At 44.0% G+C, this 15,138-nt stretch overlaps 1 protein-coding gene across 2 annotated transcripts in view; it reads right to left on the reverse strand.

The window, feature by feature from the left end:
* Nucleotides 1–15,138, reverse strand: part of kdm5a (lysine (K)-specific demethylase 5A) — an 86,995-nt gene that overhangs the window by 20,363 nt on the left and 51,494 nt on the right. The window contains exons 20-24 of one of the 2 annotated variants that reach the window (XM_007898637.2): nt 13,375–13,513; nt 10,822–11,001; nt 1,474–1,632; nt 668–769; nt 218–445 (exon numbers count right to left, since the gene is read on the reverse strand). In XM_007898637.2, coding sequence (XP_007896828.2) covers nt 218–445; nt 668–769; nt 1,474–1,632; nt 10,822–11,001; nt 13,375–13,513 — 808 coding nt within the window. Of the gene's footprint in view, nt 1–217; nt 770–1,473; nt 1,633–10,821; nt 11,002–13,374; nt 13,514–15,138 lie in introns of both variants that reach the window. The other variant, XM_007898636.2, reaches the window with a different exon arrangement.

Genomic DNA, 15,138 nt, shown 5'->3' on the forward strand with positions numbered 1-15,138 from the left:
GATACGCAAATCCCACAGGTATCCATTGAGTCAACTGTGCCATTAAAAAGGAATTGGTTTCCATTTTTAAAAAATAAAAAGGATTGAAGAAAAAATACATAAAAGCTGGATGGCCCATCCCTTTCTATGCTGAAATATCTCAAATTAATTCTCATTGAACATTCAATGTTTGATCATTCATCTTTCATAAAACACGTGGCTTTCGGTATCATTTTACCTGCAAATCTGGGTTGGCTGCTGCCTTCTGAAGCTCAGCACTAATAATTTTCTCTGTTTTCTCCCTCGCTGCTTGTTCCACCATGCGTTGACTCAGCACAGAGAGCTTGGCAAGTGCAGAAGACAGTTCATCTGTGGCCAGGGCTTGCCTGGCACGGTCCTGCCAGCCCATGGCTCTCTCTGTCAGACACTGCAGAGCTTCTCCCTCAGGAAGACGTACAGGAAGCTTCTGAAGGGACACCAGGAGTGAGAGAATTGTTTCAAGTCGTGGCCTTCGAGAACGCATGCACAGTGGGCACAGGAATTTCACCTCCTTCGTCTGCCAAACAAGACCCTTTTTCTGTGTCCCAGCTTTCGGCAAAGGTACGCAAGAGCTGTGAAACCAATCTTTGCACAGCTCACACTGGAGCATAAAGCCACTGGCTGTCTTGCGACACACACAGAATTTCACCTCTTCAATCCTGTCCACCATTGCCATTTTAGCCAGGTTTACTGCCCTCAGAGCACGCATGGCTTCACACTCTTTCCGTTCCATTGTTCGGAAGGCAGCAATCTAAAGAAAATAAAACAATATCAAATGAAAATGATGGTGCAATGCACTTATAGTAATCCCATTCAATAATACCTCAGTGATGTCACCACTGTTGACAGTCAGCAATGACAAGAGGCAGAATGATAGCAATAATACTTTCATTGGATACACCACCTTATCACATCTTTGAGACGTCTCAAAGCACTTTAGAATATACTGTAAAGTACTGTACTTTGTGGGCGAAATGCGGCAGGATACACAGCAGTGTCTCACAAAAAGTCATGCATTGAGTGGCCAAATTATTACTTTTTTAAAAAAGGATTTATTGTTTTTCTTTAAGTTTTCTTTTTATTACCCCAGAAGGGACTAACAACCGGGTTCCTACTTACTGCTCATTAAACAGAGAAGTGTGGAGTAAGGAAATTTGCCCAACATTTCACCCTGCCCGGGAATCAAACTCAGGTGCTCTCGCTTGCAAGGCAAGTGCTCTAACCACGAAGCTTCAGGACCCCACGTGGCTCTGTCCCTGCCTCTAACAGACAAATGTATTTATTCCTTAAAAAACAAGACACCTTGATGTTTGCTATAACTGCAATCAAACTGAAAGGTTCGAAAGATTTGTTTGTACATAAAATAACAGTTAGCAGTGAAAGAACTGCAGTTAAGAATATATAACTGGAATCAAAGAATTGGAAACTCCGAAAATAAAGATTTTATGCACTTACAACTGTGTTTGGATCACTGGATTCTTCAGCTATCTCCTCTAGATCACTCAAGCTCTCCAAATCCAGTTCTTTGTCTCGCTCCATCATCATTTCCTTCATTTTTTTCCGTTTACTCTTTCCACTCCCATAAACTCCAATATCTATTCTGGGGCTCAGTACCTAGCATTAGACATTGCAATTCACAGTTTTACAGAACATGGATACTTTAACCTGCATTTTCAAAGATATTTTTTCTATTATGAGTTCACAATATTTATATATATATACAATTAAAATATATTACATAATATTTCGATTTTGTTGCTTTCTCCCAGCTCTAAATATGTAAAACCCCTTGCATTTGATGTTACACCTCATCACACCAGTGAAAGTCTCATAGCACGTCACAGGGTGTAGTATATTTGGAGGCAACTATGACAGCAATTTATGCACAGCAATGTTCCAAGAAAAGCCATCAAATGAATGATCAATTTTATTTGGAGAATTGTTGGCCAGAACAGGGAAAACTCTTGAAATAATGCCTTGGGGTGTTAACATCAAAATGAACAGACAGACAAGGCCTTGATTTAATGTTTCATCCAAAGGGCGGCACCACCAAAAATGCAACACCCTCCCCCAAGCAAGTGAAATGGAGTGTTAGCTGAAACTGAGTTCACAAGTCCTTTGTGGTTTGAACCCACAGCCTTCTGACTTCGAGGTGAGAATGCTGCCAATCTAGCCAGGCTAACAATATTTCCCAATTTTCTGCCCTCTCAACTACATGAGTGGGAGGATCTTGAAATCGACCTGTTGTGCAACGGGGAGCCAGAGGAGCCGGATAAGTACTGGGGTGATGGGGGTGCAGAGTTTGGATTGGGTATCCGGGAGTGGAGTTTTGAATTAATGGATTTTACGAATAGTGGCGCTGGGGAAGGCTGAAGTAAACGCGTAGATGAAAATAATAATTCTTGCATTTGGAATAGCGCCTTATCAAGTCTTCGAGATGGCTCAAAGCGCTTCACAGAATATAATATATAATAATTCTTGCATTTGATATTGCGCTTTTCACGTCTTCTCGAAGTCCCAAAGCGCTTCACAGAATAGACTGTAAAGTGAATTGACCGTATATATGTGGGCGAAACGGGGCAGCCAATTGCGCACAGCAGTGTCCCACAAACAGTCGTTGTTAATATACTGTAAAGTGAATTGACTGTATATTTCTTGGGCGAAATGCGGCAGCCAATTGTGCACAGCAGCACCCCACAAAAAGATCAAGGCTGAAAGAGGTGTGGTGAAAAAGCTGGGCAGGTGGACTGAATGAACAGCTTGCTCTGCAAGCTGGTGCAGCCTTGATGGGCCAAATGTCCTCTTTCTGTACTGTAAATTTCTAAGATGATTTGATTCCTTCTCTTTACGTTATGGCAATATCAGTCTGGATGAAGAAGACCTTTCGTCCCATTCGATCTCATAACATCCACTGAACCGTTCCCTCATCACTGCATCAAGTTCCTTTTTAAATGAGTCCAGTGTCTTGACCTCAACCACATTTCCTGGTAATCTGTTCCAATCATTCATTACTCTCTGAGCAAAGCAAAACATCAGGATATCTGACCTGAAATTGTCCTTTGCAACCAACAAATTAACAAATCCTTGTTCTTCTATCTTGTTGCACACTAAAGTATTGATCAGCGTTTACTGTTCAATCCCATTTAAAATCTTACACCTCTCTAGGAGTCTGAGTCATCGTCTTTCAAGAGCCCCAGATTGTTTTATCACTGTCTGGTTCAAGGAAGCGCCCATAAACTGAATAGATTGGACCTTTCTTGAATTACAACATTTTCAACCAGACAATGAGTTTGATTTGTTGTTTATGTTGGCGTTTCCTTGGTAATCATCTTTTGTTCCTTAAGAAGCAAGCAATAGTCTGGATTCACAAAGGATTTGGATGTGATCTGCAAAGAACACCAAGGCCCTTGTCGGCATTGACGTAATGGAATTGATGTGTATACAAATACAAATTGATATGTATCATTGATGAGAAACCGTATCTAATAAACACACAGATGAAAAAGAGAGGAAACGAGAATTATGTTTCAGCTTCAGATTGCTGGAAGGTACTGATAGACAAGCAGGATCTTGCTCATTCTGCAAGTAAGACAACAAAAGTCTTCCAAAAATCCTAAGCAATGTAGAAAGGGAAATAAACTACCGTGATTTATTTTAAAGAGGCAGGCAAACCAGAAAAATAGACTTCAAATAAGGGAAGCATTGGGGATCAAATGTAATTGATATGAGTAGTTTTTATTTACCAGGTTTAAATTCTGCAACCTATTTTATGGAATAATAATAATAAACAGGAGAAAACATACATCTCCTAACTAATCTTTTTAATGACTAACTCAAGTTGTGAAGAAACATAAAGAGGAAGAAACACTCTTACTCCAAGTGCTGTATTTGCAACAGCTAGAGGACGGAAGAGTAAGTTTTAATTAGACAGCACCTCGGGGAAGCCATCACAATATGGTTGTGTTTAAATTCCAATGGAGAAGCAAAAGAATGTGACAGCAATTTTTAATTTTAGGAAGGTGGATCTAGAGGGGATGAAGAAAGAACTGTGAAGGCTGTGCTAGAACAGAGCACAGAAAAAACATGGAAACCTTTGAAGAAAATATTGCAGAGGATGCAAAGTAAACTTGTACAGTTGGACATCAAAGAAGGTAATCCAGGGAGTTTAAAATCTATGGGAAGAACAGAAATAGAAATAAAATAGAAAAGAAGATTCAAAATGCAGTACACACAAAAAAAAATGTGAAAGGTTTTATTAATATATTGGTAGCAAAAAGGCAGTCAGCAAAACAAAAAGACCCCTTTTATATTCCAAAAGTGATATTGCATCATGTGACACAGTCAGGGCAGATATCCTAAATAACTTCTTTGTCTCTATATTCACAAAGGAAACCACTGATTGCCTTCCTGGTACAGATATTGAATTTCCCAGTTGATTAGGAAATATTAAGAGGATAGAGATAAATAATAATCTTTGCGCTTTAGCACGTTGTTGAGACGTCTCAAAGCGTTTCACAGGATATACCGTAAAGTGGATTTTAATTAAAAATAAAGAGGCAACATGCATTCATTCAAAAAGAGGTCTTAAGATACATTGTATACCAGGATGGTCCAAACTTTTGGCTGCCACAGGCCGCATTCCTTATTTGAGAAAGGTCCCGTAGGCCACATCCGGCCCGAGTCCATTTCCAGCATTCCAATGCGGGTGACTATCTGCAGCGGCAGGAGCCGGTGGTTGGTAAGAGATGCGCTTGCCTTCCTGACAGACTGAAGTAAAGATCTGCGTGCCGAGTCCTCCCAACTGCAGGCTCCTGCTGCTGCCATGGGAGGACGTTCACCAGGGAGGGAGGGAGGCAGGCAGTGGAAGCTGAAATGTTGGAAATGGTTGCAGGCCGCATAAAATCACCCGCGTGCCGCCTGTTGGACCATATTGTTGTACATTGAGGTCCTTAAGGATTATGAAATCACTCAAATGATAGTGGATTTCTTCAGGCAATCACTGGAACAGAAATGGTGCCCAAGAAATGGAGAGGGATGAATGTAACACCAATTTATTAAGAATGCAGGGGACAGGTAAAGGGTAATTCTGAGAACCACAGGTAAGTGAGTTTGACATCTGCGTCACGGGAAACATGAGAGAACATTCTGAAGGAGAGAATGAAGCTGCTAGTGCAATAATAAGTAATGCAAAGACAATGTTAGGATAGATTTACAGTAAATAAAACTGACAAATTCCTGGAACTTCAAAGAAATAACTGACTTGGTAGACAACTCAGCAAATTGTTACCCTTCTAACAAATATTCTAAAACTGTCACATAAGAGATTGCGTATCAGCTTGCATCAGCAGTAGCACTCGCAATTCTGAGTCACAAAACGTTGTGGGTTCAAATCCTACGGCATGACTTGAACTCGCATAGTCTAAGATGACACTACATTGTCGGTTGCATTGTCGGAGGTGCCATCCTTCGGATGAGACATTAAACCAAAGTTCAGTCTGCCTGTTCAGGTGGATGTTAAAGATCTCACGGCACTATACAAAAAGAGATGGAAGTTTCTCCCAGTGTCCTGGGAAACAATCCACCAAAATAAAAACAAAACGATCACTCGTTTCATGGCTGTTTGTGGGACCTTGTGTGCAATTTTGCTGCCATGTTCGCCTACAAATACAGTCATTCCATTTCACAGTAAATGGATCAAACCTGACGCCTAAGTTGCACATGGGTTCAGAGAGTCTGAGGGAGAGGTTGAGGAGTTCAGACTCACAGGAGAAGACGTTGACAAGAGCCAGAGTGTGGCTTCCGTCATGCCGACATTCAGCTACAGGAAATTTGCACTCATCCAGGCCTCAATGTCATTTAGACAAGCTGATAGGACATCAATGGACTGGCAGTCGCAGACAGAGGAGGAGAAGTAGAGTTGGGTGTCATCTACATTCATGTGGAAATTGACCCCATGTCTGCGGATGACATCACTGAGAGGGAACTTGTAGATAAGGAAAAAAAGTGGGCCAAGGATGGAGCCTGCGGCTACCCCACAGGTGACCGGGCGGAGGCGAGAAGAAAAACCATTGGCCAAGATGAAGTTTTGGCGGTTGGTAGGATCCATAAAAAAAGCTCATAGGGAGGGGTTCTTGGGAAGTAAAACACTTAAGAGAAATATGGGGAAGAGGCATGTAAATAGGATGATCCATGATCTATGATCTAAAATTGACACAAGAAACTGAATGGCTTTTTCTTGTTCCTAATTCTATCATCCCACCATCTCCTGCCCGTCTCCTGTACTGCAATTTGTTCATTTCTTTGAGGCAGCTTTCCATACAAGAGAAGCTCCACTAGTCTCTTAAAATAACACAATACATCTTTGCCTATCCATGCTTTGGATACCAATATCTTCACACCACAATAAGCACAGAGAGTAGAACAAAATGAGGTTGCTCAAGTCAAGAAACCGACCAGGGCAGACACGAATGGCCAGTTTCTGCACTTAATAGTCTACAATCCCAAAATTTCATAAGCCCATTTCCAAAAAACTGCACATTTAGAGAACCCCTCTCACAGTAGGAAAACTTCCCAAGCATTCCTCTTAGAAGCTCCTCACTGTCAGATACTCTCCAAAAATCACGTTTAACCAACTTAAATTGTACTAATTTTTCTCTCTGATTTCATCAAAGTGACCGAAAACTTGACAAATGTAGAATCCATCGCCTTCTTCACCTGATGACTTATGTACTTCAAAAAAATCTGGGAACAAATTCTGTTGCCTCTCAGTGTCGTCAATTGCAGCCCTACCCATTCTCTGGCAAGCTGTAACTTGCAATGTTACAGCTTGCCAGAGAATGGTCCATTTGAAGTTTCGTAACTGCTGAGAACACAGTTACCCTTAAGCGTTGTATGGACAGGTGGGTGAGTAATCCAGTGTGGTCCCACTATAATTAAAATTTATTGCCCAATGTAGAAGAGTAAAATATGACATGAAATAAATCATTCAAGTCACCTGAAGTGAGAAGTCAACACGTTAAACGGGTTTCACTGTTATGAACAGGGAAGGCTCATCAATGCAATCTCATTAAATTGTAATGACTTTTCATTTAATGAGTTAATTATTGTCCTCCTTCCTCCTGGACTTGGGTACAGCAAGTACCATTTCCAAGTTTGCGGACGACACAAAATTAGGTAGGGTGGTAAACAGTGAGAAGGATAGGAGCCAACTACAGGAAGACATAGATAGAATGGTAAAATGGGCAGACAGATGGCAGATGAATTTCAATGTGGAAAAATGCGAGGTATTGCATTTTGGAAGAAAAATAAGGGGAGGCAATCTAGGCTGGTAATACAATCTTAAGGGGGGTAAAAGAACAGAAAGACCTGGGGGTGCAGCTAAATGAATCCTTGAAGGTGGCAGGACAGGTAGATAAGGCTGTAAAAAGGGCAAATGGGTTTCTAGGCTTTATAAATAGGGGCATAGAGTACAAGAGTCAGGAGGTTATGATTAACCTATATAAAACACTGGTTACGCCTCAGTTAGAATACTGCACCCAGTTCTGGGCACCACACTACAGGAAGGATGTTAAGGCATTGGAAAGGGTGCAGAGGAGATTTATAAGCATGGTACTAGGAATGAGGGACCTTGATTATGAGGAAAGGCTAGAGAGGCTGGGATTATTCTCACTGGACCAGAGAAGGTTACAAGGAGACCTAATAGAGTAAAAAATTGAGTAAGAAATACCTAATAAAATAAGAAATGTTTTCACTCAGCGAGTTGTTTGAATCTGGAACGCATTGCCTAAAAGGGTGGTCGAGGCCGATTCGATAACAACTTTTAAAAACGTGGTGGACGGGTATTTGAGGAGGATGGGTTTGCAGGGTTATGGGGAAAGGGCTGGGGAGCGGGATTGACATTGATTGCTCTATTCAAAGAGCTAGCACAAACTTGATGGGCCGAATAGCCTCTTTTTGTGCTGTACAATTCTATGATTCTATAAAACTCTTTTACAACCACATTTCAACCGTACAGGAAGTGTTGATTCTTTCAAATAGATTAGATAGTTTTCTTTTAGAAAATAACATTAAGGAATACATTACATAGGTGGTTTGGGACATATGTGCATGCGACCGCCAGAAAGGTGGAAGGCGAATTAGATGGACCTTGGTCTTTTTTCGTCTAGCATTTCTTATGATCTTATTTAAATACGTGGAATGTCACTTGGTTACCACCCTTTCTGTGACCAAATGCCCCCTACCTGCACTGGCCTCCCAGCCCCATGGTTCACAAATGCCCCCTGACCCTGCATCACATGGCTCCCGCTCCATGAGAGTTGCCATTCGCTGCCCAACCTTGTTTAATCAAATCGACTACCTGACTTTTGAATAACTATTACCAGAGGCAATAATAATGATCCTTCCATTTAGTACAGCACCTTTCACATCAGGAGGACATCTCAAAAGCGCTTCACAGAATTTAATATGAAGTGTAGCGACCGTGTATCGGTAAGCAAACGCAGCCACCCAATCGCACACAACAATGTCCCACAAACAACTATGAAATGAAAGACCAATTTTATTTGGGGGATTCTCTTATCACTGCAATCATTATTATCGCATACAGACAGAGTCTCATTTCCCAGCAAAGGCGACTGCAGATACAACAACAACTCAGATTTATATAGCGCCCTCCACGCCGGACGGCGTCTCAGAGCGCTTCACAGTAACGGATCCCAGGGCCGAGCCAAGGGGAGGGGGAGGAAGGTGACCAAAGGCGCAGTCGAAAAGAAAGATCTTCAGCTGAGACCTGAAAATAGGAAGAGAGAGGGCGAGGCGAAGGGTGTGAGGAAGGGAGTTCCACAGCCTCGGGGCATAGTGCCTGAAAGCACGGCCGCCGAGGGTGGAGTGGAGGACTCGGGGGACGAGGAGGAGGCCAGACCCGGTGGAATGAAGGCAACTGGCACTGTTGAGAGTAGAGGTCAGAGAGGTAGGGGGGGTGCAAAGGTGTGGAGGGATCTGAAGACAAGGGTGAGGATCTTGAAGTCGATCCTCTCTGGGACAGGCAACCAGTGCAGTCTGGCAAGGTAATCGGGGAGCGGAGTTTGGTGTGGGTAAGAATGCAGGTGGCAGAGTTTTGTATGACCTGGATTTTATGAATGGTAGTGGAGGGGAGACCAGTGAGGAGGGCATTTGAATAGTCCAGCCGAGGTGACAAAGGCATGGACCAGGGTTTCAGCGGCTTTTGGAGTGCGGTATTGGCGGAGACAGGCGATGCGTCGGAGGTGGAAGAAAGCGGTGCTGGTGAGGGACTGGATGTGGGAGAGGAAGGATAATTGGGGGTTAAACCTGACGCCTAGGTTGCGTACGGGTTTGGAGAGTTTTAGCGGGAGGTCGGGTAGGTGGAGGGGGTGAGAGCCATGTGATTTTCGACGTTGACGAGAGCCAAAGAGTATGGCTTCTGTCTTGTCAACGTTCAGCTGAAGGAAATTTGCGGTCATCCAGCTCCTGATGTCTGATAGGCAGGCTGACAGAACATCAGGGGACTGGGGGTCGCAAAGTGAAGTGGAAAAATAGAGTTGGGTGTCGTCCATATACATGTGGAAGTGTACCCCAAGAGGGAGCATGTAGATCAGAAAGAGGAGGGGGCCAAGGATGAACCCGCAGGTAACCAGGTGAGAGCGGGTGGAGAAGCCGTTTGTGCAGATGTACTACTGGCGGATCGTGAGGTAGGACTCGAACCAGGCGAGTGCAGTCCCACTGAGGTGGATGACGGAGGAAAGGCAATGGAGGAGGATGGCGTGATCGACTGTGTCGTAAGCGACAGAGAGGTCCAGGAGGACAAGGAGGCAGAGGGAGCCCTGGTCACAGATAGAGAAGATGTCATTTGTGACTTTCACAAGCGCAGTCTCTGTACTGTGGATATGGCGGAAACTAGACTGGAGGGGTTCGAAGAGGGAGTGGGGAGAGGTGTGCGCGAAATTGATGTGCAACAATGCGTTCTAGGACTTTTGCGAGGAAGGGCAGGTTTGAGATAGGGCGGTAGTGACTTGGGTTTGAGGGATCTAGGGAAGGTTTTTTGAGGAGGAGGGGTGACGACAGCAGGTTTGAGGGGGGCAGGGACTGATCCATAGGAGAGGGACTGGTTGATGACATCAGCCAGTAGTGGAGGAGTGGGAGCTGGGTGACCAGCAAGTTGGTGGGGAGGGGGTCGAGGCAGCAGGTGGTGGGTTTAATTGAGGTGATGGTGGGTGAGAGGGAGGAGGGAGAGATGGGGAGGAAGGAATGTAGGATAGAGGTCGTGGAAGGAGCTGACGATGGGGAGAGTGAGGGGGACGGAGAGGTGGTGGTGGTGGGTGACAAGAGGCAGGAGATGAGGCTGCCTGGCGGATGTTGTGTATTTTGGATGAAAAGAAGTCCATGACCTCCTCGCACTTGGCATTCGATGTGAAGATTTAGGAGGCCTGAGGGGGCGCACAGAGGAGGTAGTGAGTGGTGGGAAAAAAAGGATTTTAGGATTATTTTTAGCCTCCAAGATGATCTGAGAACCACCTCTCAGACCCACCTCTCAGACACACTTGACCACAGTATAAAATTACACAGGTTATGAACGTCTTCCCGACGTGAAAGGAGCTATACAAATGTAATGTTATTCTCACATTTCTAATTTCAACTGCTGGCTATGCCAAGTGAGAATCAAATCAATAAAGGCACGTGAATCATGTATTGTGTAGAAATACATACAAACATTCAAAGGGTTATTCAAAGGAAACTTTTGAGACCATGAAACAAATTGCATTGCCGAGTGACAGATGAAATGTATACCTGCAACAGCGTATAAGTGGAGTTCTTCTTCAGGAAGGTCCTGGCAGTACGTTCTCTCCAGGCTCGAGCGGCCGTTACTTGGGACTCCACCTGTGGCAGTGGATCAAGCCGAACTGAGATCGGACGGCCTCTTGACAAGAGACTTTCCAACTGGTCCAGGTAAGCAATGAAAGAACCATTCTGCAGGCACATTGAAAAATCATTCACAGTAAGACATGCCACAGAGAATCCATTAAAAAANCACAAATAAAAGACTACAATGTCATAGGAAATTACAAGTGTTCACCTGGAGGTTTGTTGGAATGTGAATTTCTCTACCACAATCTGTTGAGTGAATCTCCATATATTCGTATAAAACAGCTTGTATTTATTGAGCACCAATAACAGGAGAACCTTCTAACATGGTTCAAAGAGACAGGAGTGGTAGCGGAGCAGTGAGATGGGGAATGGCCAAAGGAATAGACATAGAAATAAGATTTTTGGAAAGGTTTTGAAAACAAAGAGAAGGAGCGAGGTGGAGGAATTTAGGGTGATTTCTTCATAGTGGGGGGGGGGGGGGGAGTGGCTGCAAGCTCTCCCACCAATGAGTGGAGGGGGAGAGGGACATAAAGAGGGCAGAATCAGATGGATGCTTGAAAAGGAAGAATATTAATGGATTTGGGGAATCAGCAGGCTCGTGTGACTGGAAAGGCTGAATGAGACTTTCAGAATCAGGTCTCGATTACTGCCCATTTGCGTTTGTTACTTCTACAAGGCCTCAGTATCAGCTTGGCTCAATTTGTAGACTCTTTCTTGTCTCTGAATCAGAAAGTTTTTGGTTCAAGTCCACATTGGGATTTTGAACTCACACAGTCGAGGTTGACGCTGCATTGCTGTACTGGTGGAGCACTGCACTGCTGGGAGGCGGCATCCTTCAGACAAGACATAAAACCGATGACCCCATCTGCTTGTTCAAATGGACGTTAAAAATCTAAGTTATAATTTGAAAAGAAAAGGGGGTTTCTCCCGGTGTCCTAGCCAACAATTCCCAAATAACATTGGTCATGGCTGTTCTACTTCTCCTCCTACAGCTGCGATTCCAGGTCTGCCGATGTTCTCTCAGCCGGTCTGTTGGGCATCAGGGCCTGGATGAGCAAAAACCTCCTACAACTAAATATTGACATGACGGAAGCCATACTCATTGGCTCCCGTCAATGTCTTCTATCCTGCGGCTCTGACCTCCTCAACCTCGCCGGCCTATCTCTCAGACTTATTGAACTGGTGCACAATCTAGGCGTCAGGTTCGACCCACAGCTGTTCTTGCTTCCCCACATCCGCCACATTGCCCACCCCCGACCGTAGCTTACCCCAGACGCAGCTGAAACACTCATCCCTGCATTCGTCACCTCCTAACTCGACTTTTCAAAGGCACTCAATGTCGGTTTCTCCAGCTCCACCACATACAGGATCCAGCTGATCCAACATGCCACCGCCTGCATACTCACCCGTACTAAACTCCGTATATCAGATCAGTTCTAGCCAGGCTCAACTGGCTCCCCATCACTGACCAAATCGATTTCAAGATCTTCACACTCATTTTCAATCCCCTTCATGCCCTGGCAGCTCCCTACCTCTCCGACCTGCTTACCCCCCAACCCACAACCCGCTTGACTGACTCCAGTCTTCTGCACGTCCCTTGTGCCCTCCATTTCCATTAGCGGCTGCTCTTTCCGCCACTATGCCCCGAACCTCTGGAATTCTTCCTCTATCCCTCCGCCTTGCCCCTTCCTTCCACATCTTCAGATTGCGACCGAAGACCTTTCTCTTCGAGCGTGCTTATGGTCACCTCCCCCTGACTCGGCGTTATGCTCCATCACTGTCAAATGCCCTGGGACTCTCCCCTTCGTGAGGGGTGCTATATAAATGAAAGTTGTTGTTGGTATTCATGGGATTTTATTGTTCATAAGATATCATGTTTGTCAAAGTGTAATGGCAAATACAGTGAAGTACTTTTAACCTCCCACCCACAACGGAAAGGGATTATATCAAATTCACGGATGATAACCTACAGCGGTACCACTTTATGACATGGTAGTCGGGATACATGGAAGTCCAATTTATGAATCAGAACAGTGCTGTCCAACCTATAAGCTGGTTACAGACCACCTTCACGGGACCTTCTAAACTCTCCAGTTATCACTCCATCAAGAGTTTGAGTTCAGAGTCTAGGCTGACACTTCAGTGCAGTGGTGAGTGAAGCATTGTTGGAGGTGCCGTTCAACCGAGGGTGGACCTGTGTGTTCTAGATCCTGTTTCCACTCCTACCTGTTCCAGCACCTTTGTCCCACCTCACCTCATTTCTTGGCTTCTTCTACCCATTCAGAATATTCTAACTGCGGTCCAACTGATGATTCATGCAAGCTTTACATTGATTATATTATCTTCTAGATCCATATTTATAAAGCTTAGGATTTCATTTGTTTTCTTGACTCCTTTTTCCACCTGCCTTCCCACCTTTAAATAGCTTCATGAAATACTTTCTTCACTTTTGAAGTGCAAAGGCTTCAGACTTGCCTGAATAGCTTCTACTTTGGCAGTCCAGTCTTTGGCTTTCAATAGGGCTTCCTTAAGCGCAAGCACATTAGGCAGATAGGCGGGAATTTTCTTTGCCTCATTTACAATACTGTCCAGCATCGCCATGCTATGCCGAGGCCTGAAAAGAAAAGAAAAGTCAGTACCTATGTAAAGACCTTGCCCGAAAAACACAGAGTAAACCCTGGACATATCTGATCTACCTATTCCACCTTGTGGAGCCGGTGCAGGAAGTAGTCATCTTGTTGGACTTCCAACTGTTCTTTAAATGACACCTCTATGCTGACCTGCTCAGCTTTCCCTGCCTTCTCCACAACCTCTATATTCGAGCAGCCAAGACCTTAATCCATGCATTTATCCCATCCAAGCTGGTCCATGTCACCACTTTGCGTACCAGACTCCCAAGCTCTTCCATATACAAGATGCAGACTGTTCAGAACTCTGCAGCCCATATCCTCTCTCGCACAAGGTTCCGCAAGCTTATCACCCTCACCCAGCTCTGTTGGATCCCCATCGTCAAGTAGATCAAATTCAAGATCCTGGTTCTCACCTTCATAGTTCTCCATGGTCTCACCCCACTCTACTTCTGTGACCTTTTCAAACCCTAGCAAACTTTGCTCAGTGAACACCAGCCTGTTTGTTGTCTCACACCCTACCTGCCCGTAAGCTTTCTGTCTTCCTGTACCACTCTGCAACTTCATCCCAGATTCCCTTCAACTCCCTTGCTCCCTCTCTTTCTCACTACGTTCAAATTCAAACCTACCTCTTCAACCTACACCTTTTGCCATCTTTCCTCTCCCCACCACTATTAGCTCCCATCCACGTCTGGAGTATCCAGCCAATACTTTTGTGTTTTGGGACTTCACCCAATGTGAAAGACGCAATATAAATGTATATTTAGATTATAGTGCTCCCTCATCTGAAGTGAAGAATACACCCATAACCAGTTTGGGCAACATAAAACCACAGACAACAAATTCCATTTGTGTAGCCTTTTATGTTGGTAGGACGGCCCAAGGCACTGATACATACAGATTGAGCCCTTCTTCTCTTCATTCTCTCAATAAAGTGAATTAAAATGGCACAAAGATTTGACCTTTTCCCTGGATAACCTCATTGATGGATTTGAACATGCCCTTTGCTTTTGGTCCCAGGTCCATGTGACTGCTAATGAGGAAACAATACCAAGCCACAAATCCAACCATTAATATGGATTACTAAATGACTTTTGAGAGCCCTTTTGGATTAAAACATCCATATTTCAGATTGGCAAAGTCAAGTACAGTTTATCATTCATTTTATTGACTTCTGAAATACAGGGAAAACAATGTGAAACTAGTTATGCAAAGCAATGATTATCAGCAGATGGATTTTCTAACTCAGTGCTGTTGCAACTGAAAGTGGTAACTTCTGTGGTTTTGCCCTGGAAGCCAAGTTTTACATTTTTGCTGATAATTCACAAATGCTGCCAAAAGTTAAAGGAACTATAAAGTTATTAAAAAAGTGTTTGTTTGTCTGTGTCTGTGCACTTATGGTGGGAAACAAAAATTAGAAGACCTGACAGACACCTGAATAGGATGAAATTCCACCAGTGGCAGCTTAATCTTTCTTGCATTCAATCTTACGCAACATTTACATAAAAAACAAATGACAAGCAAACCATCTTATCAGCATGCACACGCACGCACACACAGAGCTACTCTTCTCACAGTACAAACAGCAGCACTCTATGGAGAAATAAATAAA

This window comes from Callorhinchus milii, unplaced genomic scaffold, assembly GCF_018977255.1.
Source record: "Callorhinchus milii isolate IMCB2004 unplaced genomic scaffold, IMCB_Cmil_1.0 Scaffold5, whole genome shotgun sequence".
Taxonomy (NCBI): Eukaryota; Metazoa; Chordata; class Chondrichthyes; order Chimaeriformes; family Callorhinchidae; genus Callorhinchus; species Callorhinchus milii.